The sequence below is a fragment of the Achroia grisella genome, unplaced genomic scaffold (genome assembly GCF_030625045.1).
Source record: "Achroia grisella isolate CSIRO2021 unplaced genomic scaffold, CSIRO_AGI_Agris_v1 utg170, whole genome shotgun sequence".
NCBI classification, from domain to species: Eukaryota; Metazoa; Arthropoda; class Insecta; order Lepidoptera; family Pyralidae; genus Achroia; species Achroia grisella.
Genome location: NW_026712672.1, coordinates 519,221 through 545,588, shown reverse-complemented (window position 1 = coordinate 545,588; position 26,368 = coordinate 519,221). Strand labels below are relative to the sequence as shown.

The following is a 26,368-nucleotide window of genomic DNA, read 5'->3' as shown; positions in this document are numbered from 1 at the left end:
GAACAGACTTTGATGAAACTTTAGTGTAGCTTATGTATTATTCTGATGTTTATACATAAGCTGTAATTTAAAAAGGTATTATGTAAATTGGGCGAAATATAATGATAAATGTCAAGTAAGTGTGATGCAGACGAGGTTGCGCGGTTCAGCTAGTAAATAATACTAATATTCTTAATTCCTAAGTATGTCTGACTGTCTGTTTAACTTTTCACGGCTAAAATTAAATGATTCCAATTATATTTGACAGATGATAGATTTTATACCTAGGACGTACATAGGCTATCTTTTATCTACAATAGAAATGCTGACGAAGTCGCGAGATAATAGCTAGTTTTATAATAAAATTTACTCTCTTTATAATTATCTGCAAAACCTATTTTAAGAATTTTATTATATTATATTATATTATATTATATCTGCAAAGCCTATTATAAGAATTTATAATTTTTTTATCAATGAACAAATTGGATGGTAAGGACAGTGACAATTTTTTTAAATTTATAAGTAGTAGAGAGTGTCTTAAATGATTAAATGATTGTCTTTGACTTTGATTTTATAAAGAAAAGAATTAAATATTTCAAGTGAATACGAATAATAAATTTAGATGCTTTTATACGAAACAGGTAGAAGCGTGAATTTACGACAAGAACAATAAAATACAATTCTATGTTTAAAAAGAAATATAAGGATAGCAAAGAGTTAACTACATTTTTTTACAAATCTAGCTTACCGGGTCTCTCTGAATTGTAATCGCTAAAGTTCGCGAGTACGATCCCGACCTACAGTAAAAACTTGGACTTTAATTTATATGACGGTCTCGGTGGTCTATCACCTATTTAGCACACCACCTTTCGATGGTCGCGGGTTCGATTCTCGCACGGTACAAATATTTGTGTTCATGAGTATGATTATATAACTGTCTAGGTGTTTTCTATGTACTAAAAATATCTATATATTCTAACTCTCTGATTATAGAAATATCAACAGAGGCAACGCCGACGCAACATCGTTTCACAACTCCGTATACCCCATCTCTAATTAGTACGTGAAGATATTATTTTTTTACTGTTATAAACACGTCGCCTTTCAAGAAGACTTCGTTATGATAAGATGTTAACTCAATTTGACACGATGTTATGGAATAAACTTCACCTTTCACAAGATTTCATGTAAACAACCTTGTTTTAACAACACAAGTGTTTCAAGAAACAAAAAATTAAATTTTATAAGAAAAAAATAAAATTCCACATTAAATCAAATGAAATTGTATTTATATAGTCGGTAGATCTGAGAATAGGTTATCTATTTTTTATACACCTAAGGGCGGCCCAGGACAATTTTTTTTTTAAATTTTGCATTTGGTATTCTTTTATGATTAGGCTTTTAAAATATCATACAACACCAAATTTAGACCCTTTTACAATCTGCCTCTATTTTTTAATAGCGATATTAATGTATACGTCAAAACAACGTTAACTGGGTCAGCGAGTATAAAGCAATATACACATACATACATATACATATTGTACAGTGATAAATTTAAAGTTTACATAACTTCCGCGAATTGAAGCCGCTAAATTCCAAACCGGCAATTTTCTTATCAAGTATTATCCATTACTGGGTACTTAGTTACAAAACTAGAGCCTGGATTGTGTTCAGAACTCCATATAAACTAAGAACTTACCTCATCAGAGTGGTTTGATCGACGAGTTATAGCCGCCTCACTTAGTTGTGGATATTGGCAGCCAAGTTTCATGGACCAATATCGATGAAACTTGCGGCCGGTCTATATTAGGCCATTTTGAATTAGTTCCATTGGCAGTCACATGGCTTTAGTAGTAATTAGTATTTCTTTATCCATATCCAACAAAGTTATGAAGGTCTCCATGGTTCAGCTATTTAGTAGAGCAAACGATGGTCGCGGGTTCGATTCGTCACGATTTATATAGATTGTTTGTGTTTTTGTTAACTTGTCGTTGAAGCATTTTTATTATCAAATTGTAGTATAATATACAGGACAATTAACTTGTATTATGGGTACTAAACATCTGATATGACTACCCAGACACATTTTTTTTTGTAAATACAAAAAATGTATATATAGAAAACATCCAGACCGATACAAACAATCATACATTATAAATACAAATATTTTTTTAATGAATGAATATGGAATACTGCTTCAGTCTGTACTATACGCTGACGCCCTGTCAGCGATTGGTGCATTGGAATCATTCCATAATGACTTGTTTCAAAGTCTACTTTACTTCGGTTAAAGTTTCCAACTTGTTTGTTCATATTATACTGTTCACTCAGGTTTCACTGTATTAATAAATAAAAATTAAAAACCAATATTTATATATTACATTATATTTAATAACACAAATGTACAAAAAACTATAAATAAATACACTACATATGTATGTTTTTATATTTACTTTATTACTGTAAGAATATAACAGTTAAGAGAAATAAAGCTATTTCTAATATACACATTGTAACACTTCCATAAGATTACATACCTAGTATTCCTATTCTCAACAATATTATTCTCATTCTCATTACACCGTTTTACATTCTCATTCTCGAATATTCTACTACAACTTTACTTTTATACAACGGGAATGGCAAACTGACGGTCCACTTAATGGTAAGTGGTAACCATACGTATACACACGTACAGCACGTCAGATATCATGTCATCAAGTGAGGTTAATGGTATCGCAAATGCCATTCCGGAAGATCGAGATATAAAGTCTACATACTCTCTAATATCACAAACTTGTGTATCATCCTTCACCCGGAATATAATACACGAGTATGTCAAATCAAATCAAAATATCTTTATGTATGTAGGTCTATTACACACTCTTTTGATTTGGTAGAATTACCGTCAGTTCAGAGTGCTTTCGAGCTAAGAACTAACAGGAAACTCAGCACTTATTCTTTTAAAATAAGCTTCTACATTCATTACAAAAATGCGGATTCGATTTTAAATTCAATTAGGGAGAATGTGTGATCACCATTTCAAATAGCAAGCATCTTGACGGATCAACCCCCTTCGATCGATCCCCGTCCAATTTTAACGAGGATCGAAATTATGACGGCCTGAGCCGAGTTTGAAGCTCTACCTCGCTAACCCTTAGACTAAAATCGTATCCGTTAGGCAGGAGTTGACTTTCAGTCACTCCATAAGTACTAAAGGAAGTACTTAGTCCTTCCTTTGGTTTAAAGTACTCGCCCCCTATTATTCGGTTAAGCTGAAAGGCCAGCAGTGGCCAACAGCATTAGAATAGTTCGAAAAAAATATAAATCCCTACTTTACTTACTAATGATCGACCCTGCGGTATAAGCGGCGAAACGCTCATACCTTTGTAATTTTTGTACATATTATGTCTGGCTTTGGACTACCATCTCCACTCACCCCCTATAGATGTGAAGGCTAGCAGCGGCCAACAGCATTAGAATAGTTAGAAAAAAAATACTAAAATAGGTGATACAGAGGTACCCAAAGAGACTATATTCTATAACGTCTACCTGGTTGAAAATACAAGTACAGTGGTATGGTGAATTCTCTACTATTCTGTTATAGTATACATTATTATCACGTTCAGAAACAATAAATCAGTGACAAAATTAATACACATATATTTCAGCTTGAAAGTATAGTGTGTATTATGTAGTTCTTGTATTTATAAACCCATCCAACAGCACGTAGTGAACTATCCGAGATCATTGGATGAGATCTGTGATGCCTGTAAATATAATAATTAGTTATATAATATACATCAGACAATCCATTACAGATCCGAGGCTTACTAATAACTGATAGCTATAATAAATAATAAATAATAAATTTTATTTCATCTCCACAAATTACATAATCCCAATTTTATTATATAAATGCCAACAATAAAAATCTCAAATATAATTTGTGGGTAATCTGGAGACCAAACTTAGCCATACCATAGCCTGTACCTTAGACACCATATCTCGCCTTCATATAAATTTGTAATACATCTAGTTTTAAACTTAAACGTGCGTGCATGTGTGTGCGTGTTTGTTTTTCTTTGTAAATATACACTTTATCGAACACGCGACCATATACTGCTAAACCCCGACAACATTAATTATATGAAAACTTACCGTATTGATGGATTTCAGCTGCAATGCGCACATGAGGAAATTGTTGCGACAAATGAACTCGCCGTCAGGGCAGTAGCTAAAAAACATCATTATTATTAATTTGCTGTCTATTTTTTTGACGGATGAGAATGGAATGATGTACCCTGCCTGCATTGTCGATATGAGGATCATGTTTGGCTAGTTAGCTTACCATGACAAATTAACTAGAAGGTCTGTAAAAAATTGGTTCAAGCGAGGTTCATATAATTATATGAATCTCGTGAACATAGAAAAATATGATAAAAACAATTGTTTTTATCATATTTTTCTATGTTCAATAAAGAGTTATTATTGTGGTTTCCAGGAGAAACTGCATAGTAGGTGACCAAATATAGTACGTTAGCAATAGGGACTAAAGTCCTATTAATTTCTATCTTCTCTCTCTTAATGAATTACAAGTCTAACTTACAGCATAGGGTAAGCTGGAGGCTAGCCAAGACTTGGTTCTTGAGATGTTTATGGAATATGAACACAAAATCTAACCAAATTCCAAACATACCCAAAGTTAATAGAAAGTATGACTTGCTTGTGAAGTAAGCAAAGGTTTATTAATAATAAAGGAACAGGATAAGAGGCAGAATACTTTAAATGCCAGGATTAGTACATTCAAAAGCCCTAATAACGGGCTACGTTCACTCTACTACTCTAATAGACTAATACTCTTGAGTAAAAACAATATATACATCATGTCTAGGATTCTCACTGGTCACTGCAAATTAAATAAAAGTAGTTGTAACCCACTAAACGAAATATCTCCTTTGGAAAGTTACACTCTATCCTGAGGAGATAAAAACCATCGCTCCTATGTATATATCCTTCAATTCTTGTCCCTGACGGATTTAAAACAAACTCTGAAAAAGGGCGAACACAATAGCTCTCCAACTTCATGAAGGAGGACTGCTGGCCGAAGGGTATGGTATCGGCGCTACCGTAGGAGATTGCCGTCGTCAGTGCAGTGACCACACAGACAAGATCAATATATTAGTTTTAAAATATTATTTCATACGTATGTTAGTCTATAAGGTACTATATTTAGGATATAGGCCCATATATAGTTGCCTGAAATAAATATATAATAATATAATAGATCTATACAGGTTCTTTTTAACATCGAGTAATAGAGGGGATAGGGGATTGTTAGTAATGTGGATTAATGTCCCCTTTGCTAGCTATGTACCATGTCAGGTTGATCTCCACGCGGTTCCCCCTAGAAACCATTATGTTGAATTTTGGTGTATTTGCCACGATAGGCTAATTGACCTGCCCTCATGCTCATCCTATCATCCTCGGCTAGCGTAGGGAAAAGGGGATTGTTAGTAATCTGGACTATGTAGTCCACTTTAGCAATCCCCTCCCTGAACTCGTTGGAGGGGTCCAACGAGTTCAATCAATACACGTTATGGTTATAAAATTTCTAAAGAATATATGCTTTGTACCTGTCAATTAACTTATGAAGTATATCGTGGTTGATTGTATATCCAATGGAATTTATCGCAAGCCGTAGATCTAATACTGAAATGCCTTTGGAGCCATACGAATAGATGTGATATGTCGCCTACAAATAAATAATATATGTACCTGAGAACATTTAGGTATACATACAAATGCTTAATATTATAATATTACTAGCTGTGCTCTCGGTTTCACCCGCGTTAACATTCAGTATGTAAATTTCAATAAAAATTATAACCTATGTGTTATTTTTATGCATAAGCTGTATTACTGTAAAGTTTCATCAAAATCCATTCAGTAGTTTTTGCGTAAAAGAGTAACAAACAACATACTTACAAACTTTCGGATAAATGCGAAATTAATTCTGTCAGTTTGTTGCGATTTCATTCAGAACTACTGACTCCGAAAGGACATAGGCTACTTTTTAGTGCGAAAAAAACATTGTAAGGAGTTGAAAGCGGAGATGCGGAGACAGCTTATATAGTAGTATCGTCATTTTTTAAATAGAACGATGAAACTTTTTTGAGTTATAATCTAACCAAACATATTTTATTTATTTGGTTAAGGTTAGTATTCCATGCGGACGACATCGCGGGCACAGCTAGTATTCACTCATCACCATCTAGTCCCAAGCTAAGGAGCTTGAACTATGGGTACTAAACAACTTATAGAATTTCTTAAATATATATTGTTTGTAAATATATTAATAATAAACATAGAAAACATGAAAACTAATACAAACAATCGTACTCAAACACATGTTTGTATCATGCGAGGAATCGAACACACGACACGGTGATCTAAACGACTAGACCACTATAAATTATTTTGATTTAAAATTCAATCCACTGAACCTATTTCGATGATTTTTTTTAATAACGACAAAAAAGTAACAGAAAAAAATATCCAACTAAATTAGAAAACTCCTCCAGTACTAAAAAATAAAATATTCAATTGGGTTACTTGCCAGTTCTTCTCAATTGGATCTATATATTGAACGGACGGTTGGGAAAAAAATTAAAAATATAATGTAAAAAAAATTGACGTTTGGCTAATATGTGGATAATATGTCCTACATGAATAAATGATTTTAGAATTTGAATTTGAATTATAGATACGAAAATATGTTTACTGACCAGCCATGTATGGTAGTTCAACCAGAACTCTTTAAACTCATTATATTCCAACGTACCAGAGCCGTCTTTGTCCAACATATAAAGCATTTGCTGGCACACATCTTTGGACGTATTCAAACCTATAAAATAAAAAAGGAGCTGAAATATAAGAGGCTACAAAACAGTGAATATAAATCAAGATAGATAGATAGATACTGAAAAAGAAAATAAAGAGCAGTATTTGTATAACACTCGTAGTTTATTAATACTACTGACTCTATTTCTAGTAATGTCAGGTCGACTTATATAAATAGAATAGATAATACTGTATTTAAATAAAGTTAATTTAAGCACTTTCCAATAGTCATCACAATTTTTTAATCTGCCGCTTATTCGGATAATTGTCTCATTAAAAAAGAATGTGCAAGAAACTTGTGTGTTACTCATCTTTAAGTCGAAACGTGTGAATACAAAGTTCCGACTAGCACTAATTTATTAGGGTCAAATATAAATTCGCAGTAAAATTAAAACAGTCGTAGCAATTAGAGCAGACCAGTCCTTACAAGCAGCACTCGTTCACGAGTATGACATAAGCCAGTCATCACTACGCTCGACCATATTGTAGGGAGCTCAATGACCCGGCCCACCACGCCGCCACATGTCTAGACATTTTAGTGAGCATGACTACTCATTAGACGGTCGAGTCTATAGCTACTTAAAATTACCATATGGTAGTTACAGTAGTTATGTGGCCCCTCAGATCATGGTTAATTCGCTACGATGGGCCAACTGACCTGACTTCATGAACTTATCATCCTCCGCAAGTGCTGATAAATCAGGCGAATTATTTTTTCTAGTGGGTTTCATTTTATACTATGTATTGGCGACAGACCTCTTTTTATTAGGGTCAAATATAAATCTATATATAATATCTTTATATAGTTTCTTATTCTAAACCATATATATTTATTTTAAATTTTTGACATATATTTTTTATCACATTGTTTTTCTATTGTTGTGTCATATATAATATGTTACTAGGTAAACTAACTAAATAGACTACTGCAAGACTGGTAAGTTATTTACTTATTTTACCCTACATTCACTGCCGTTGTCAGACGTTTTACTATGTAAAGAAGACGTGCATATACAATTGTAAATAAACCTAAGTAAATAAGTAATTTATTTGTACTACAGGTAGATATACAAATATAAAATTATGCCACAGTGATATAAGCAGGCAGCGCTGTACAATGCCTCCTCTCTATATACAGTCTATGCATACAAATGTTTATTACCTAACAATTGTGAAAAAAGTTCTACAAAATGTATTTTTAATAAACTATATAAAATATTAACTATACCTCGTGTGGCTGAACGATGGAGTCGCTGTTTACCCTTCTCTTCCGAGTAAGACCAACAAGATAAAAAATTTATAAACTCAGCAACATCGGATGAGCCGTTAGTTCGATCTTTTATCCTCTCTGCAAGGATAATGCATAACTAATTATTGATTTATTAACTCACTAGTTGTATATATATTATATTTAGAGGATTTGATCCCGGTCGATTTTTATAATCCCGGTATTTCGGGATTATCTAAATTTAATACCGGGATCCCGGGATATTCCCGGGTTAGTATGGATGGATATTTGTTACTCTTTCACGTACAAATTACTGAACGGATTTTTATGAAACTTTACAGTAACATAGCTTATACAACAGAATATCATATCCTTAATCCTTAATAGATAGTATTATAAATGTGATAGTAGACATGTTTGTTACGCTTTCACGCAAAAACTACTGAACTGATCATCATGATATTTCTATCTATCTAGTATCTTTTTTTAATAAAGTGTATGCACACTTTATTAAAAAAAGATACTATTTATTTAAAAAAACAAATATTTTTTATTCAATGCGAGCGTAGCCGCGGTTAAAAGCTAATGGGCTATACTTTAAAAAGCTATTAGGTATGTAAATTTGGCGAAATATAAGATAAGTTTGATATGTAATATATAAGATAAATGTGATCAAGACAAAGTCGCACGCGTCAGCTAGTAATAAATATAAATTGGGTGAAATATAATAATAATTTCAAGTAACTGTGATGATGATTAATAACTTTCTTACCACCAGCTCTGGAAGGACCATCAAGTAAAGCCTTCAACTCTTCCCAATCAAGCTTATTGTCATTACCAGCCATTTGATTGAACATGCTCAACGTCGGGTCTAATTCAGCTACCGGCATATCTTTTACCTGTTTATACAAAAATCCATACAGTCTTAAGGGGTCTTCCTATGTGACGGCCTGTTTTTTAGGGATATTTTAGGATTTTTTTTCTACAACCAGTAAATATTTAGAGCTTCAAGTTTTTTATCATTTATTAACACATATTTGGACAGTATAAATATAAAATTTCAGCTAAAAATATTCAGTCAAACTAGAGTTACAGCGCTCTGAACACCCCCGCCTCGAAAAAAAGAGCTCCCACTCCTCCTCCACGATTCCGGCTGATCGGCTTATCTGAAGAAAAAAAAAAAACGGCGTTTTAATTTGTAGGCTTAAAAGCACGGAATGACCTATAATCAAATGAATATAAAAAAAATTGGATTTTTGATAGACATTTGAAATAAAAGTTTTAGGCGTTTTTTTTTTGTTTTTTGCTATAAAAAAATCGAAGTTTTGAAAATTTTCGATTGATAATAGTTCATTTCATGCGTTTATATATATTGAGTGTGCCCTGTAAATTTCAAGTAATTCGGTCCAGCCGTTTCTGAGATACAATGGAGGAAAGTTTGAAAAACACAGTTTTGAGAAAAACGCGTTTAAAGTTTCAAGTCCGTTAAAAACTATTAAAATATCAACTTACTCTCAATCGGCGATGCCTGGTCCATAGAGTATTCCTTCCTCTTCCTCGTGAAACTCTTTTAAAGCAGATTGTTCAGCTCTTAAGTCAATCCTGGCTTGTTTAACGACATCACTACGCGCCGCTCAAATAAGATTCGCTTTTCATCCCGTTTCTCAACATACGCTTGGGCTTCACGACCAACAGGGCATCCCATAATCGACATAACTTTTAAAATACCTTGAAAACCTTCATTAAAGATAATAACTGCTAAGTAGCTAGCAATTTCAACAACTTTGGGACCAGAATGAAGATGTTTAGGAGCGAAAGTCCAAATCAAAGAATTCAAAGATTCGTTATTGTTTTGTGTCTCTGCTCCTAAACAACGAATTAATAATTCGTCTTTCGATAAATCTTCGAAAACCGGTTTGATAGCTTCTTGGACTTGCGGAATTAGAGGTGGTTTATCGTGATGAAATTGGTCCATTCATTATTAGCTTCATATTACGCCATTTACACCAACTGTCTTCGCCTTCTGGACAAAATTGATGCTGAGGGTTTTCATCAGAAGAACATTTGTGATAGTACGTTGCCCATTCCTTTCTCATATCTTCAAGCGAATCTGGATGGCGTCGAATTGCTAATCCGTAGAATTTTGTAATTTCTTGGATAACTTCGGTAAAATATTGTAACAATAGAAATTTCTGTTTAAGTCTGTAGAAACGTGTCTAAACTTGTATAAACAAATATATTAATAAAAGGGAGGCCAGGTATAAAGCCGACGGTACACAATAGGCAACTGCCAACTCACCGCTCCGAACCGCTCTTTCTTTTACCTGCTGTATCTTTAAAACGACTTCGAAAAAATCCTTTACTACCTATTCTAGACATGTTAAGGGAGCAATTTATGAAAAAAAAAAAAATCGATTTTTTCAACCCATCACATAGGAAGACCCCCTTAAGAGGAAACGCGTCCAGTGTTTGTTCTATACAAAAATGGGAAGTACTTATGTATACAACAGTTTTACAAATCTTTGAATTTCCCGGCTTGTTCTATACTATAACATATATAATACATTTGTATTATATATACAACGGATTAATTATGCAACGGATTTTAATGCTGTTTTAGCAATAGATAGAGTGATTCAAAAGGAAGGTATATATATATATCTATTGCTAAAACAGCATTAAAATCCGTTGCATAATTTAAAAAATCTAAGCGAACAGACAATGGAAGCGATTTCCTTTTATACTATGCAAAACTGTTACTAGAGTTATTTTTTCGTAAAATGTACATTTAATAGAAACATCGGTCTATGTTGTCGTCTATTCAAATTTCCTCGTTACGAAACGTAAAGAGACATCTCCCAAAAGAAAATTTTCAACTTAACACGGCGCCGACTTTTCACAAGCAATAGCAAAGAACAATATATATATAAATAAATAATAATGAGTTGTATTCCGCACGTCAGATATCACGTTATCGTTAATGGTATCGCAAATGCCATTCTGGAAGATCGAGATATAAAGTCTACATACTCTCTAATATCACAAACTTGTCTATCACCCTTCAACCGGAATATAATACACGAGTATGTCATATCAAATCAAAATATCTTTATGTATGTAGGTCTATTACCGTCAGTTCAGAGTACTTTCGAGCTAAGAACTAACAGGAAACTCAGCACTTATTCTTTTAAAATAAGCTTGTATATCCATTACAAAAATGCAGATTCAATTTTAAATTCAATTAGAGAGGATGTGTGATCACCATTTCAAATAGCAAGCATCTTGACGGACGATCGATCCCCATCCAATTTTTACGGGGATCGATATTACGACGGCCTGAGCCGAGGTCGAACCCCTAGTGGTGCCCTCAGACTAAAGTCGTATCTGTCAGGCAAGAGTTGGCCTTCAGCCGCTCCATAAGTCCTTCCGCGGGTTTGGAGTGACATCTGCACTCGCCCCCTAATGTCCGGTGAAGCTGTAAAGGCCAGCTACGGCCAATAGCATTAGAGCAGTCCGAAAAAAAAGAAGAAAAAAAAGAGTTGTATTTCAACACTACTCACCCTTTCATCTACTTCAACCTTGCCAAATTCGTTATCGTGTTTTCTGAAAGAAAAAAAAACTAGTTATCCATTTTTTAATTAATTTCATCATAAACGTTATTTTTTAATGGGTGATATGAAATGAAATAAATTTTTTTAGAAACATTGTCTAATTAGATTCATTACTATACGCATTCATTTTTACGATTGTTCAGTCCTATATTTCAATATAGATCTCGGTGGTTTAGCCCACCGCCTTACTTCCGATGGTCGCGGGTTCGATTCCTCGCACGGCACAAACATTTGTATTCATGAGTATCATACTCATAATATACTTTGTATCATTCTGGGTGTTTTCTATTTGTATCAGTTACCTAGTACCCATAACACAAGCTTTAGCTAGCTTAACCTGGGTCTAGATCGCGCTGTGTGAATTGTCCTGAGATTATTACTATTATTATTATTATATTGTATTGTATGATACACCCGCCTGCCCCAACAGTATATGGTACTAGTGGAGCATGATATTATGATAATTCAGAACTAATTAGTTGCGATGATTTCCAAACCAGAACCCTTGACACACAGACATCAGCACAATTCCATTTCACTACTTAATGGATTTATATTATGACTGATCAGTCAACACTAAGCTTCCAAGTTATATCTGAACTCTATTCATTGCCTGATGATGGCGTCATCAGGCATTGCACATCACATCAGGCACCCATATTGCAACACGTGTTTCGAGACTCAATAACGGTCGGAATTTGATCGCCATTAGAGAAGGTCGTAACGGTAGTAAGTTTCCACTCTGAATATTTGTGGTCTCACACAAGCTAATCGAAGCGGCATTAAACAAAATAATATAAATCCACATATTTATATACACATATTGCCATACAAATTAAAATTTCTATTAAAAATAAGGGTTGGTGATAGAAGGGTGAAAATTTAGGCCTGTATGTATTTTAAATGCCACATAATAAAAAAATAAAAAAAGGATAAAAAAATTTTGGGGTGGGCCACCTTGATACTTAGGGGTATAAAAACCTATTCCCAAACCTCCTGAATATAAATATAAAATTTCATCAAAATCAGTCACATTTTGAAAAAATCATCAAATTAACGTTACTTACATCATATCGTGAACACTTTCTGTGTACACGCGAAGAAGGAACTCGCCCTCTTCATGTGGTTTTGACGTATACGGTATTATGACATACGATCCGGGCTTCAGTTTGAATCTGAAAAGAAAAATCCCGAATTATAACGACCCTTAAGAAACCTTCTATAACCCTACTTTAAAAATCTCATGCTGTAGTCTCGCGAGAAAACATTGTGTTTCGGTTTTTTTATTGATGACATGATGTACCCACCTGCGCTAACGGTTTACTCTGATGTGGCACCAGTGGAGGATGATAAGATGAATATGAAGCCAGGCCAGTTAGCCCATCATGATAAAATTCACCTGGAATTTGTCACGATGGTTTCCAAGTGGAACCGCGTCGCAATGTACCATATCAGATTGGCCTAATCTGATATTATAGATTGCTAGCAATGAAGTCATCAGTCCATATTTCTAACAATCTTGTTTCACCCTGTGTTTTGGTTTTGAAGATGTGATATGGTAGTGAAATCAAGGTACTAGCTTAGACAGCTTGACACCGCTCTCCATAATTAATTCTTCTTAATTGGCGGCCTTCATAGTCACCAGTTTACCACACTTCTTTACGTTTGATGGTCACGGGTTCGATTCTCCGCATGGTACAAAAAAATATTCATGAATATAATTGCTTTTTCTATACTACGATGGTGGCAAACGAGCATAAGGCCTGAGACGCCAGAGGCAATGCCGATCCTTAAGAAACTTTAAAATACCCTTCCTAGGGTTTATGGGATCCATAGGGTTTTTCACCCTATGCTGTAGTCACCTGAGAAAACCCTCAGCAGGTAGTTCATTCTACAATCTAAGCAAGGGAGGAATCTCTTTGCTTGTATAATATGTTGCTTGTATTAGACTAGTCTTGGATAATTTCTATGTATATTACGTATGTATTTAAAAAAAATAGTATTCTATCACTTGTCTAGTATAACACAAGTTCTGCTTAGCTTGAGACTAGATGTCGATGTGTGAATTGTACTGGGTTATTACTATTATTTAAAAAAATTACAACGCATGAAGGGTAGATCAATAAAATGTACAATATTCAGGTGTATAGGAAACGGTCTGTTTAATAGAATTAAAAAAGATGGACGTTAACCTTTTGCTAATTTCTCTCATGCGTGACTTGCTTGAGTGTCCTATGGGCTTGTTCGCTTTGAAGAACTTCATATTCAATGGTTTCGGTACACCTTTTTCTGGTAATCGATATATTTCGAAACCTACTTCTAGATACTGGAGGTTTTTCCAACGACGATTCTTTTGCATCAGGGCCACGATTATCTGAAATCAAATCAAAATATGTATATTCGTGTAGGTCTATTATAGACTACTATAATATGTAAAATGTACCGTCAGTTCGAAATACATTTAAGCTATGAAGAAATGACAAGAAATTCAGATCATATTCTTTTCAACTAAGCTTGTTTATACATACAAAAAAATGCATATTCATTTTTAAATTCAATGAGGCAGCATATAGTGACAGCCAATTTATGCTATTGCATTTTTGTCAAAAAGAAACGAATCTGTGGCCGTAACCCAAATATATAATGAGGAACATATAAAAAAGTAATAAGTTTATAAACAATCTTTTTTCTACATCATAATCCTTATTTCTACATCATAATATAGAAATAAGGATGATATTTTCACAGAATAATTTGTTACATATAGATAAACATATACGAAAGAAACTTGAAAAAAATATCCCCGTAAAATAATTATTATTGTCAATATTTTAAAAATAATGATTTCACCCATAATTTTAGGGATATTATTCTCAAGGTTCTTTATTCTTATTTCATTCCCCACTTATTATTTTATTAATTGGTAACCTATACAATTCATACAGACATCTAGTCCCACGTTAAGCAGAACTTATGTTATGGGTACTAGACACCTACAAATACGTGGTTTTTTCATGTAAATACATACATAATATACATAGAAAATATCCAGACAAACAATCATTCATTCTCATGACTACAAATTTTTGCACCGTGCGAGGCATCGGATCCGCCACCATCAGAAGTAAAGCGCTGCGTTAATTAATTTATTATACATATATATATTATTTATTGTTGTCCTTTCATTATCATTACTAGATGGCGCCTAAAAATATATGAATACACAAAGTGGCGTGCATAGCTATGTATAGTGTATGACGTTTCCGAAAATTTATTTGGAGAAAAATTTTCACTTTTTTTTCTATTACTTGTTAGTCTCCTATTATTGAGTGCTAAATTAGGGAGAAAAACACTAGTTTAGAACATCACTGCTCTTTATATATATAAATATATGTTTATATATATATTAATATAGATAAGCTACAAGGGTCTAAATGACCTGACCTCATGCTCATCGTATTATGGTCTACTAATGCGCCAACTTATACCGTTAGAACAACCGCGTGCACCATACTCATCATTAAAAATCACTAACCGTGCATAAGTCATCGTCATCTTCTTCATCGGTGTCGACAACTTTTATGATGTACTGAGGGTTGACATGGAAATGTGGCATATCATGGTATCCGCCCGCAGTCACGCCTGTACAAGCAAATGGTCATGAATATATGTACTAGCTGTGCCCGTGGTTTCACCCGAATTAATCAATATAAATAAGCTATATTACTGTACATTTTCATCAAAATCCTTTCAGTAGTTTTTGCGTGAAAGAGTAACAAACATCCATACTTATAATTTTTCTCGTTTATAATATTATTAAGATCCTTTATTGTACTTTTAGATACAAGATTTCAAATACATGTTACAAATTTTGTTAGAAAAGGAGGACTTATCTCTAAAAGTCGTATCCGTTAGGCGGGAGTTGGCCTTCAGCCGCTCCATATGTCCTTCCGCGGGTTTGTAGTGCTGTCTGCACTCGCCCCCTATCGTCACTTACAGCTTCACCGGAGAAGCTGTAAAGGCCAGCTGCGGCCATCAGCATTAGAATAGTCCACAAAAAATACTTTCTTTTGGTTACGCATACTTATTATTTCACTAATCAGTTTGTTTGCTATTCCAGTTACAATAATAAATATATAAATGGTAAGATTTACTTAAATTGCCGTGACAAAAATTATGGAAACGAAAATTATGGACGGGCCAATAATTAAAAGTTTTACTATGTTCCCCCTTAATACCTTTGGTCCATTGTCCTTCAAACACGGTTACCTCCCATTTCTTGATTTCCTCTTCAAAATCCTCTAGATGTAACGAATCGGGGTTCAAATTACATAATTCCACGCTGAAAACAATTTTACTTAACAATTACAAAATTATATACTCAACAATCATCAACTATTTAGTAATAATAGTTAGCTATTACAGTACTATAGCTTACAATAACAAAACATACATACCACCTAGACCGATACAAACTCATGAATACAAATGTGTGTACCCTGCGAGAAATAGATACCGCGACCATCGGATAGTAAAGCGGTATGCTATACCACTACACCACCGAGGCTGTCAAGATTTCACTCATTTCATATCACAAATGAATGGGTGAATGGTTTTTCGAGAGTAGTGGGTCTCAAGATGGCGGCCTATGAACGCCGAGTCACCGGCATTATACGAGCAGCCCGCGAACGGAACGGACGAGTTGTGGACAGTGGCCTAGTTAGGTAACGAAGGGCCCTAGAGCAAACCAATAACATTACAGTTTTATTAATACGCACATATCGCTATCCGTCAAATTGACAACACTGCCAATCCACAGAAAGAATTTAGGGGAATTCCGAAGGAATGACTTTCGAATTTCTCTCAACTGAGTTGCCATGATAAAATGTTGCAACCTGTCATATTTATTTTGAAAATGAGAGACTTTTCAAAAGTTCAATTCGATCAACACTTTCTGGTAAGAGTTCGAGGGCCCCCTAAGCTCGAGAGCCCAGGGGCACTGCCCCGCCTAGCCCCTAAGTAGCTACGCCACTGGTTGTGGGCAGGTTTATTATAATTAACAATGTGAGCTATGTTCGTTATAATCATATAAAAAGCACGTACTGTGTGAAACGATGCTTAAAATCCTGGTATGACATCCAGAATTCACCGTCGGAATCAACGACCAACCCGACCTTTTGCCTCTCCTCATCAGAAAGGGACTGCCACTGTTTGGACCTGCAATCAATTAACCACTATAATTTTTTTTACTTGTAACTAGGCCATTGTTCAGTGGTGGACATCTTCCGCGCTGAAATAATGATGATGATGAACTAGAATGACAAACATGATGACGGCCCACCTAGTACACGATAGTATTCGTCTAAGTACCATGCAAATATATATAGGGGTAAAATTAACAACAGCCAGGTGTTGAGTTGTGTGGCGTTCTATGTTCCGGACAAATATGTATGGTCTCGTCGCCGACCGCCACTGCTGACTGTGCCGCGCGGAACCACGCACTTAATAGGCAAAGCACCGGTCACAAGAGCACTGCGTACATTAAACCATATAAAGGAGCAAATAGATCTATTTTCTTGTTCTCTGAATGAGTTCACAAAGATCGCTTTATTTATTATAAGTTATAATTAATTAAAAAAAATAATGTTTGTTGCACTATTGTATTAGGCTAAGACCTGTGAAAATAGATGTAAGTGTGGAAAATATTACACCGTTACTCGTGTTCTCATTGAACCATGCCATGATGATATTTGTATTTCAAAATACCAAATAGTTGTGCGTTTTGTATTTTAAATGTCAAATGCAAAATACCTATTTACCATTTGAAAATTAAAATACAAAACAACGATACACGAAGACTGTCGCGTATCGTTGCTGCTGCCGCTCCGTAACAAATAATATTTATATATAATAATATTTCTTCTTTCACTTATATGTACTTTTCAATTCGAGCGTCTGAACCGAACTGGTTCTATTTTTAAAGTAGTAGGTCGTTAGGAGTGTTATGTTCAAATCAGAACTTATATCTTGTATTCAATAATAAACATGATTACATCAAAATTCTAGAACATACATTTTATATCGTACTTATAATCAGATTTAATCTTTATTATTTATATACTTTCTTTAAGTTTATAAGTATAAATCATATTAATTAATCAATAATATATTGTGGTGGTTATCTTACTCAAACTAGGTGGCGTGCGTTGGTTTCACTGAAATCTGCATAAGCGGAGCATGCTGGCGAACGGTTACCGTTGACGGTAATATATTATTTAATTCGTAGAAAATAAAAATATATACATTTATTATGGAGATTTTTCACCAAACTGTACGTGAAAAGACGTGGTCGTTAAACCGGCTATTTGACCCTACCGTACATAATTCACTATATCTACCTAGATGTAGTAATAATATTTTATGAAAAATAAAAACCTTTCAGCTTGTACTGTATTTAAACATTATATTAATTTAAATAAGAAGCTAAGTCGTGCTACACATTTACTTTGGTAATTATCGCCATTTTCACAATACAGACTCCGCAAATGCATAGAGTCGTTACTACTATACATGTTATAAATAAATTACACCAAACACTATACATACTACACAGCTATAGTGTGTTCTCATGTGAAAGGGGAACTATTACAATATCAAGGTTCCATCTGTATCCATTTGTTTCATCTGTACATCTCTTAAATATGACATGATTTATTCAAAAGATACAAACTTGTCGCTCCAAGGGCCGTTCCATTCCTTTTCATTGCCCCAGGGGTTGCGCAGACGCAACATTGGGATTTTTACTGACTTCTTAGTCTCAATAAATCTGACGCATGTCACAGAGTACGCATGCCAGCAGATCAACCCCTCCGCTTTTTTTCGATAGGAATCCGAATTACTCTGCAAGAAGTTATAATAATGTTCAGATTTATTGCTTAGGAGTAATATCAATATACATAAATGCTGGAACAATTTACCACCCTGATTCAAAATACTATTCAGTCAGTTTCATCGTTTAAACATAATTTTAAAAAATATTTACTCCAAGTACAAACATCTTAAACGTGGCAAATAAATGCAGTAGTTATATATACATATATATTGAATATATATGTTACTTATATTATATTCAAGCTATACTATATTACACAATTAAGTCTTTCAATCAATACTTTTACGAAATTTTATCCTTATATATTTTTCTTCTATTTACACATACTTATAATTCATACATTTAACTCACTCTTCATTTTATATATTTAAATTCATCAAGAATGCTATTTATTTTTTTCAAGGGGCTCCACTGAAAATCAGCGCTGTAGTGATACGCTGCGGCACCAGCTGAGTGGAGGCCCTTTCAGCTCATAGCGACATATTAGTTTTTAAGTTTTCTCTTTTACTCTGTACTATGATGCTGAATAAATGATTATTATTATTTCATTTTTGTAATATAATAATAATGAAATTCATTATTGCGCACTAAAATCTTAAGTAAAATAAAACACAAACGCTAACAGTTCAATTATTGCGATAAAATGAAATAGAAATAATCTTTATTCAAATAAACTTAATAAATGCACTTTTAAACGGTCGAGCGAAACGAGTAAGAAACTTGCGTGTTGGGCTTTTAAATAAAAGTTGTTCAGAATTACATTTTTTAAAACTTGAAATAGAAGCTTTGAATAGAGAAAGGTAGGTTATATTGTTATGGTAAGTGGTAGTCGTCACCTATAACAATATCTAATAATTGCCCCAGACACTCACACATTTACATAGCGCCATCTAGTCCCAATCTAAGCAAAGATTGTGTTATGAGTAGTACTCATATATTTCTATCAGATATCTAGTAAGATATCTGATAGAAATACTTAGATACACTTTTTTAATACATACATAATGTATATAGATAATACCTATATATATTATGTATATATTTTTTTTAAAATGTGTATAATTTACATAAATCGGTAAAGTTGTGTGCTAAACCACCGAACTCTATATAATTAAGAATAAATATCCTAAAGAATATGATTAGATCCGTTCAGTCGTTTAGTCATGAAACGCAACCGTACAGAGAGCATTTCTAATATTAGTAAATTGGCTTGACGTAACTTGCCATTTCCACCACCACTTATTTACGATGGTTACATAAAAAAAGTAATAATAGGTGCAGCATATTCTTCTATACTTTACTTGGATAGAGCAACCAATAAGTGTGTTCCTCTTGTAGGCCTTCAGCAAGATATTATAAAAGCTTTTCGGCAATTTCTTCATGGAGTATGTCTCTGACACCCCACCGGTGATGTCTTCCATCCCCTCGCTTATTGATCCACCTTTGAGTGAACCGTACGACCCGTGCAATCTATGGTTTAAATTAATAATCGAATGTATAAAACTCTCTTGTCAGTGTTTATAACAGAGAATTTTGTGTCTACAGAGATACAAATTCTCTGTTGTAAGAGTATTTTGTGTACAGACACAAAATACTCTTTTAAGGAGATGAATGTACACGTCCCTATAGGGTATAGGTCTAGGACCTACTTCGTCGAGAACCTGGGAGCTTAAAGTGATAGATGCGAGAGACAGAATAGTAGTGTTTTTATTGAGGAAATGTTCCGACCTTATATAGGAAGTTATACGTGTCGCACTGCTGCCGGTAGCAACGGTTGGAAGTCGCGCAGCTGCGTTGCAAATGTTACACGTGCCGTAGGATATTAGTTCTAGGAAGTTGCAAGGACTAAAGTGTGGCTAAACTTTTTAGTATTTCATTGATTCTCCATACGGGTGCCGGGTCCATCATGTAACAGAGAGGGAAACTCTGAGCAGTTCCCGGGACTGTGACCCGGGTGTAGGTTTAAAGACCCCCCTTTGCCGGCGTACGTCTTCACTAACCTTCACTGGTCGTGTTTTTTCGTATTGTTTTCAATTACTTACTAGCTACTCGCCCCGGCTTCGCACGGTCTTTGCTCTTCGCACGTGTACATATATTATACTACTTAGCCTTTCACTTGCTATCCTCTTATTCCATACATATTTGTTATAAGTTATTTTTTTATGTGATACAGTATCAAAGGCCTTACTCATATCAAACTGCCGTGACATGAGCGCCCCTATCCATATGGGATAGCACATTATTTATGAAATTATTTATGAATTATTATTGAAAACCTTTTTGAACCAATGTTATCAATTTAAAGGTTCTAGTATAGACCTTACTGCAGTGTATACAGACCAAGATCTTTTAGAAGATTGTAGAGAATTTGCTAGTATACTTCTTACTCCCAATTAGACCACATACAAATCAACCACATAGCCAGTTTTCGTTAATTCGTTTCTTAGATTGATGTAATATTTATTTGTTTTTATTCCATGGTCTTTAGGTATATTTGTTTCCCATAGTACAGTGAGCTCTACCAATATTACACGTTTAGTTGTTTTTTATAATATATTTAATTAGATGATGAAACACTTAGATAAACTAGGTTTATACATATATACATTATTTATATGTATCTGACACTTAGTGTCAGATACATATGTATAAATAAATAGGTATGTTTTTGATTTTGATTTGATTTTTCTTATTCATGACAGTGCACTATCCTTATCAATAAATTTTAATGATTGATAGACAATTTGATAAATATCCTATCTACTTTAGTAGCGGATGCAATAAATAACTGTGCAATATTTGAAAATTAAAATTCTCTTGAATTTTATGATATGAATCTATACTTATTTTTGGTAACTACAATAGCAAACAAACAGAGCCAACCTATATAATAGTAAGATACGTAAGTGTAATGCTTTATTTGTACAGACCTTAGATTACAAAGTTAAAAGGAGCAATACATGACAGTTGAAGTTAGGTTCTAAGTAATCAAATGGCAAAAAGTTGCGCAATACAAAATGATAACCCCGATAACCTAAACTAGGTATTACACCTGTGCTATAGGTATCAATGCTCTCTTGTAACATGTACTGTACATTACATTTGTTACATGACGTAGACACTTAAGGGTATGTGTGCTATAGATAAATAGCAGCACATAGATCACGTCATCTAGTGACAGACATTTTCATTCTTCAATCGACTACCTCCCAGGCAGATGAGTGACGAGGGGGTGTTTGGAATTCTTAAACAAAACTACAAACATATGGAGTACCTACGAGCGACATTGCCTGAGTCTATAAATTAGATTAACATTCCACCGCGACTCAGGCGACGTTGCCCCGCCCTATAAACAACTACCTACATTATGGCGGTCCTCCACCGTGCAGTTTTCTATAAACTTTTTACCACGCACAACCACATTGTGGAATTACCTTCTAAAATGATATTTCCGAACCGATACGATATTAAACTTTCAAAAAAAGAACTTAGTCCTTCTTAAAAGGCCAGCAACGCACATGCAATATCTCTGGTATTGCGGGAGCTCATGGGCGGCGGTAATCACTTACCATCAGGTGAGCGCGTGCACGTTTGTCTACTATGCGATATAAAAATTAGCACTTCCCTTACAATAATCACTTACTTTGCATACGCCTTTTCGAACAGTGCACTCCAGAACTCATTCTCCGCTGTGGATCGCAGGTTGATCAGCTTGCCATTGCGAGTTGGCAGCCGATCATCAATCACCACATCCACCCAACGCCCATACTGCCAGAACCTAGACGGTGTTTTCATACATACATTACATTTAGTCTGCAGACTGCTATTGTAGTTAATAAATGATCGGGGGAAAGATTATTGATTGTTCAATTCCTATTGCGACTACTTTGTATAGGACTACCTCGAGAAAGATTGTTAGAACGAGGCCTTACAAATATGAGTGTTGCCATGGCGGTAAAACATAAAAAAATAAAAAATAAAATAAAATTTAGCAGAGGTTTTCGAGACTTTACATTTTTGTTTCACAAAATTCATATAACTATAAACATTTTGTATTATTTATTGTCCTTATCGTCCAGTTCAGTATACAGATTCAACCGAAGAACTGGAAAGAAACTCAACAGATTTTTTTAAGCTAATTTTGTACTTATGTAGGTGCCATTCACGTTTGTCATACAAGAAATCGGTTAGTGTGTATTCTAGATTAGTATAGTGTCCAGTATTTATCTTATGAATAATTAAAAAATCTTACCAGAAATGAAAAATGCCCGCATAGTTCTCATCGAAGCTCTGCTCACTAGGTATCACTTGTTTCATCAAACTGGAACAAGTAATAACAATAATATAGGCCAATTCTTACAGCGTCTTCTAGTTAGTCACAAACTAAACAGAGTGGTTACTAGACAACTTATATAAATATTTTATTTTGCAAATACATGCATAATAAACAAACAAAACAACCAGACCGATACAAACAATCATACTGATCAGCTCAAATGTTTGTACCGTGTGAGGACTCGAACCCGCGACCACCGTTTTTAAGGCGATGCTGTACTAAACCGCTAGATTACTGAGGTCAAAAAGAAACTAGTGAAATTGTAGGCGAGGTATCAGTCCTCAGGAATGGCAATGCATGGGCTGTACCACGTCGTCACATGATGCGTAATATCCAGAGTGCTATTCATGTACATAGACTCTAGTTACTACTTACCATCAGGAGCGCCGTCAGCTCGTTAGCTATCCCAATTATTAGCTATGTTACTAGGGACTGTACTTATATTCGGGTTTATTGTGTATATAGGTATTTTATTATAATAATAGTAAAATGCAGACATAAATAGTATAAAATAATAATGAAGAGCACAAAAAATAATCGGTACGTCTGCAGAAGAAGACACTTTTATAGTCTTTTCTTTTCCCGCGCAAACGCAATGCGCCACATTTGCAGTATGGCGAACGCGTCATGGTTGTATACGCTATGTTAATACTAGTATGAGTACTAACACTAATTATGAATTCTTTCATTACACAAAGTATGAGTGTGTTGCATATGCAGTGTACAGCCATATTGAAAAGTGCTGAAGAGCAGAACTTGCACGCACCGCAATGGATATTGCATGCATGAATAATATCGCATGAACGAGACCGCAATATCCCATTTTTTTTTTTCAATATTAGTTGAACAGTTTTAATTGGAATCTTGTTAAATTTATATTAAATCTGTAAAACGGTGTCTTATGGCAACTGGGATTTACGATACGAGTTCTGAGGTAGGTACATACGTTCAAGGATTAAACGGTGTAACACCTATTTTAGTTATAGGTTTAGTTACTAAGAATGTAGGTAAAAATTTAATTGAACATTAAAATCATTTGTTTTTTGCCTGCTGGATGGGACTATGCGTAATTAGTGAGTAGTGTTACCATGTTGATTGTTTCGTGTTTTAGTATATATATCCTACCATATTTAAATATATGTTTTCAATTCGAATGAAATAAAAAAACTTACTAATTGTACATTGTGAGATTTGCTAATGCAGCAAGCAGCCAGCAATTTCCTAAATCTCCTTGTCGTATGTCGAAGCGACTCAGGCCCTCCACAAATAGTTTTGGATTGGCGCATATTTCCTAAAACATAATAAATTTTACAAACTCTTTAAGTTTCATCGTGGTAGTCTTTGTACTAAGTTGTGTAATAAAATTTAAACATTTGATAGTTTTTAAACAGATATTATTAATTATTAGGATTTCCTTTTCCTTGTGTAATATGATTTGGAAGCAGCGTAATAAGTATGTTTAATTATTTCTTTGTTGCATTACTTCTTTGTAGTCATATCATCTTTCACATAGTCTATCTATCTCTTTTTCTCCTCTCTCTTTGCCTTCCTCTACCCCTATATCATCAACATTTAAAAATTCACCGTAGACTTTGTCCACAGTTGTGGGTACATCTTCCTAATCTATTCTTATCAAGTAGATAGCTTTGTATACTATGTTCTGGTTGAAAGAGTAAAATATGGCAGTGGAATTACAGGGTACAGAGACCTTACTCCTCAGGAATGGTTACTCTTAAGATGTATATCTGACATCATAAATTCTATGATATCCGTGATGCTGTTTATGTATATAGCCGAGGGTTGCCACTCATCATCAGATAGGCCGAGAACTTGTCTGTCATTTCGGTTAATTTAATAAATAATAAATACCCTGGGTATAATAAATACCCTAATAAATACCAATTAACACAGTGCCATCTAGTCCCACGGTAAGCAGAGCTTGCGTTATGGGTACTAGACAACTGATAAAAATACTTAGATATTATTATTTTTTGTAAATACATACATAAATATACATATATCCGTTATAATATACAGAAAAAATATATAAATATTATATTAAGAAGAATAGATGCTCACATGAGGTCGTAGCCAAATAACTGGCTCATCAGGCGACTTTTCGGACAGAGCGTCATCGACAGGAGGGAACTCGGGATCTTCGAATAGCTTTTTCTGTTTTAAACAGTCATACTTGATGGTCTTGTAGTCCTGACATACGGTATTCGATCGAACCTCGCCAAGCTATGAAAATAATAAAAAACCTAAAAAACCTAGGATAATTCACGCAGCACCAAACTAATTGGGAAGGGGGCTGTTATTCGTAGATAACCACAAAAGGTATATCTATACATATAAATAAAATTGGAGTGTCTGTTTGTAATATTAAAATAACCGTTTTTTACTACATGCATTCATATGCATATTTATATTCATATATAAATACGGTACCTACATCAAAATATCGTTTTTTATCATTTTTATCTGTCTGTCTGCCTGTCTGTTTGTTCCGGCTAATCTCTGAAATGGTTGGACCGATTTTGACGAACTTTTTTTAGCAGGTAGCTGATGTAATAAGGTAACTTAGACAAATTTTATTTTAAATTAAATTCTACACGGACGCAGTCACGAGAACAGCTAGTCATAAATATATGTATATAAAATAGAGAGATGTGCAAATGGCTAGACTAACCTATCTAGCCATTAGGTTGTAGATCCTTCAGCAGTTTAGTCGTAAACAGACAAAGAAACAGACTTTCTCATTTAAAGTATTAAGTGTAATTACTAACATTAATTTTAAAGTATGTACAAGTAAAATAAAACACGTACCCAAAAAACTTGCTGGCCTGTACGCGTGTAAATCTTACTCCCTTTGTATCCAGGCGCTAAATTTAATTTGTGGTCCCTACTTTCAGACACTGACAGTAGATGTAACATGGTCACTTTTGTATTTATACAACGCTGTATAGATACGCCTGACAAATCACCTCACGAAATTTTACTCTTTCCAATGTCTATTTATGATAGCAGTTTAACATTTAGAATTGTTATGTCGTTTATTTCAGCCCAATTGATGATCTTTAAATTGTAGTGTGAACTGAAATTAATATACACAATTAGTATTGACATAATAATAATTTCATTAGGGGGGAAGGGAATTGTTAGTAATGTGGACTAGTAACCCCAGTGCTAGCAATGCACTATGTCAGGTTGACTTCCACGTATTTCCCCCTGGAATATATTTCTTCGTTATAAATTCACGTGAATTTGCCACGATGAGCCAGCTGACCTGACCTCGTGTTCATCTAATCATCCTCCACTGACGGTATGGAAAAAAAATTATAATGTAAAAACTTGACGTTCATAAGCGGCTAAAATGTCCTACGTAAATAAATGATTTTTGAATTTGAACTGGT

General features: G+C 34.3%; 2 protein-coding genes across 2 annotated transcripts; both read right to left on the bottom strand.

Moving 5' to 3' along the window:
• Positions 1-3,722: 3,722 nt before the first annotated feature.
• Positions 3,723-7,619, bottom strand: LOC131841457 (calpain-A-like). Its single transcript, XM_059189778.1, has 5 exons — positions 7,547-7,619; positions 6,774-6,892; positions 5,622-5,740; positions 4,147-4,222; positions 3,723-3,755 (listed from the first exon to the last, which is right to left on the bottom strand). Exons 1-5 carry the CDS (start codon positions 7,617-7,619, stop codon positions 3,723-3,725), a joined length of 420 nt encoding a protein of 139 aa, XP_059045761.1.
• Positions 7,620-8,227: 608 nt separating this feature from the next.
• Positions 8,228-25,889, bottom strand: LOC131841456 (calpain-A-like). Its single transcript, XM_059189777.1, has 15 exons — positions 25,782-25,889; positions 25,035-25,196; positions 24,128-24,246; positions 22,872-22,940; positions 22,263-22,397; positions 19,916-20,089; positions 18,458-18,625; positions 16,831-16,944; positions 15,966-16,069; positions 15,263-15,369; positions 13,920-14,101; positions 12,795-12,902; positions 11,677-11,719; positions 8,881-9,015; positions 8,228-8,236 (listed from the first exon to the last, which is right to left on the bottom strand). The coding sequence occupies exons 1-15, from the start codon at positions 25,887-25,889 to the stop codon at positions 8,228-8,230; spliced, it is 1,737 nt and encodes a 578-aa protein (XP_059045760.1).
• Between the last annotated feature and the right edge of the window lie 479 nt (positions 25,890-26,368).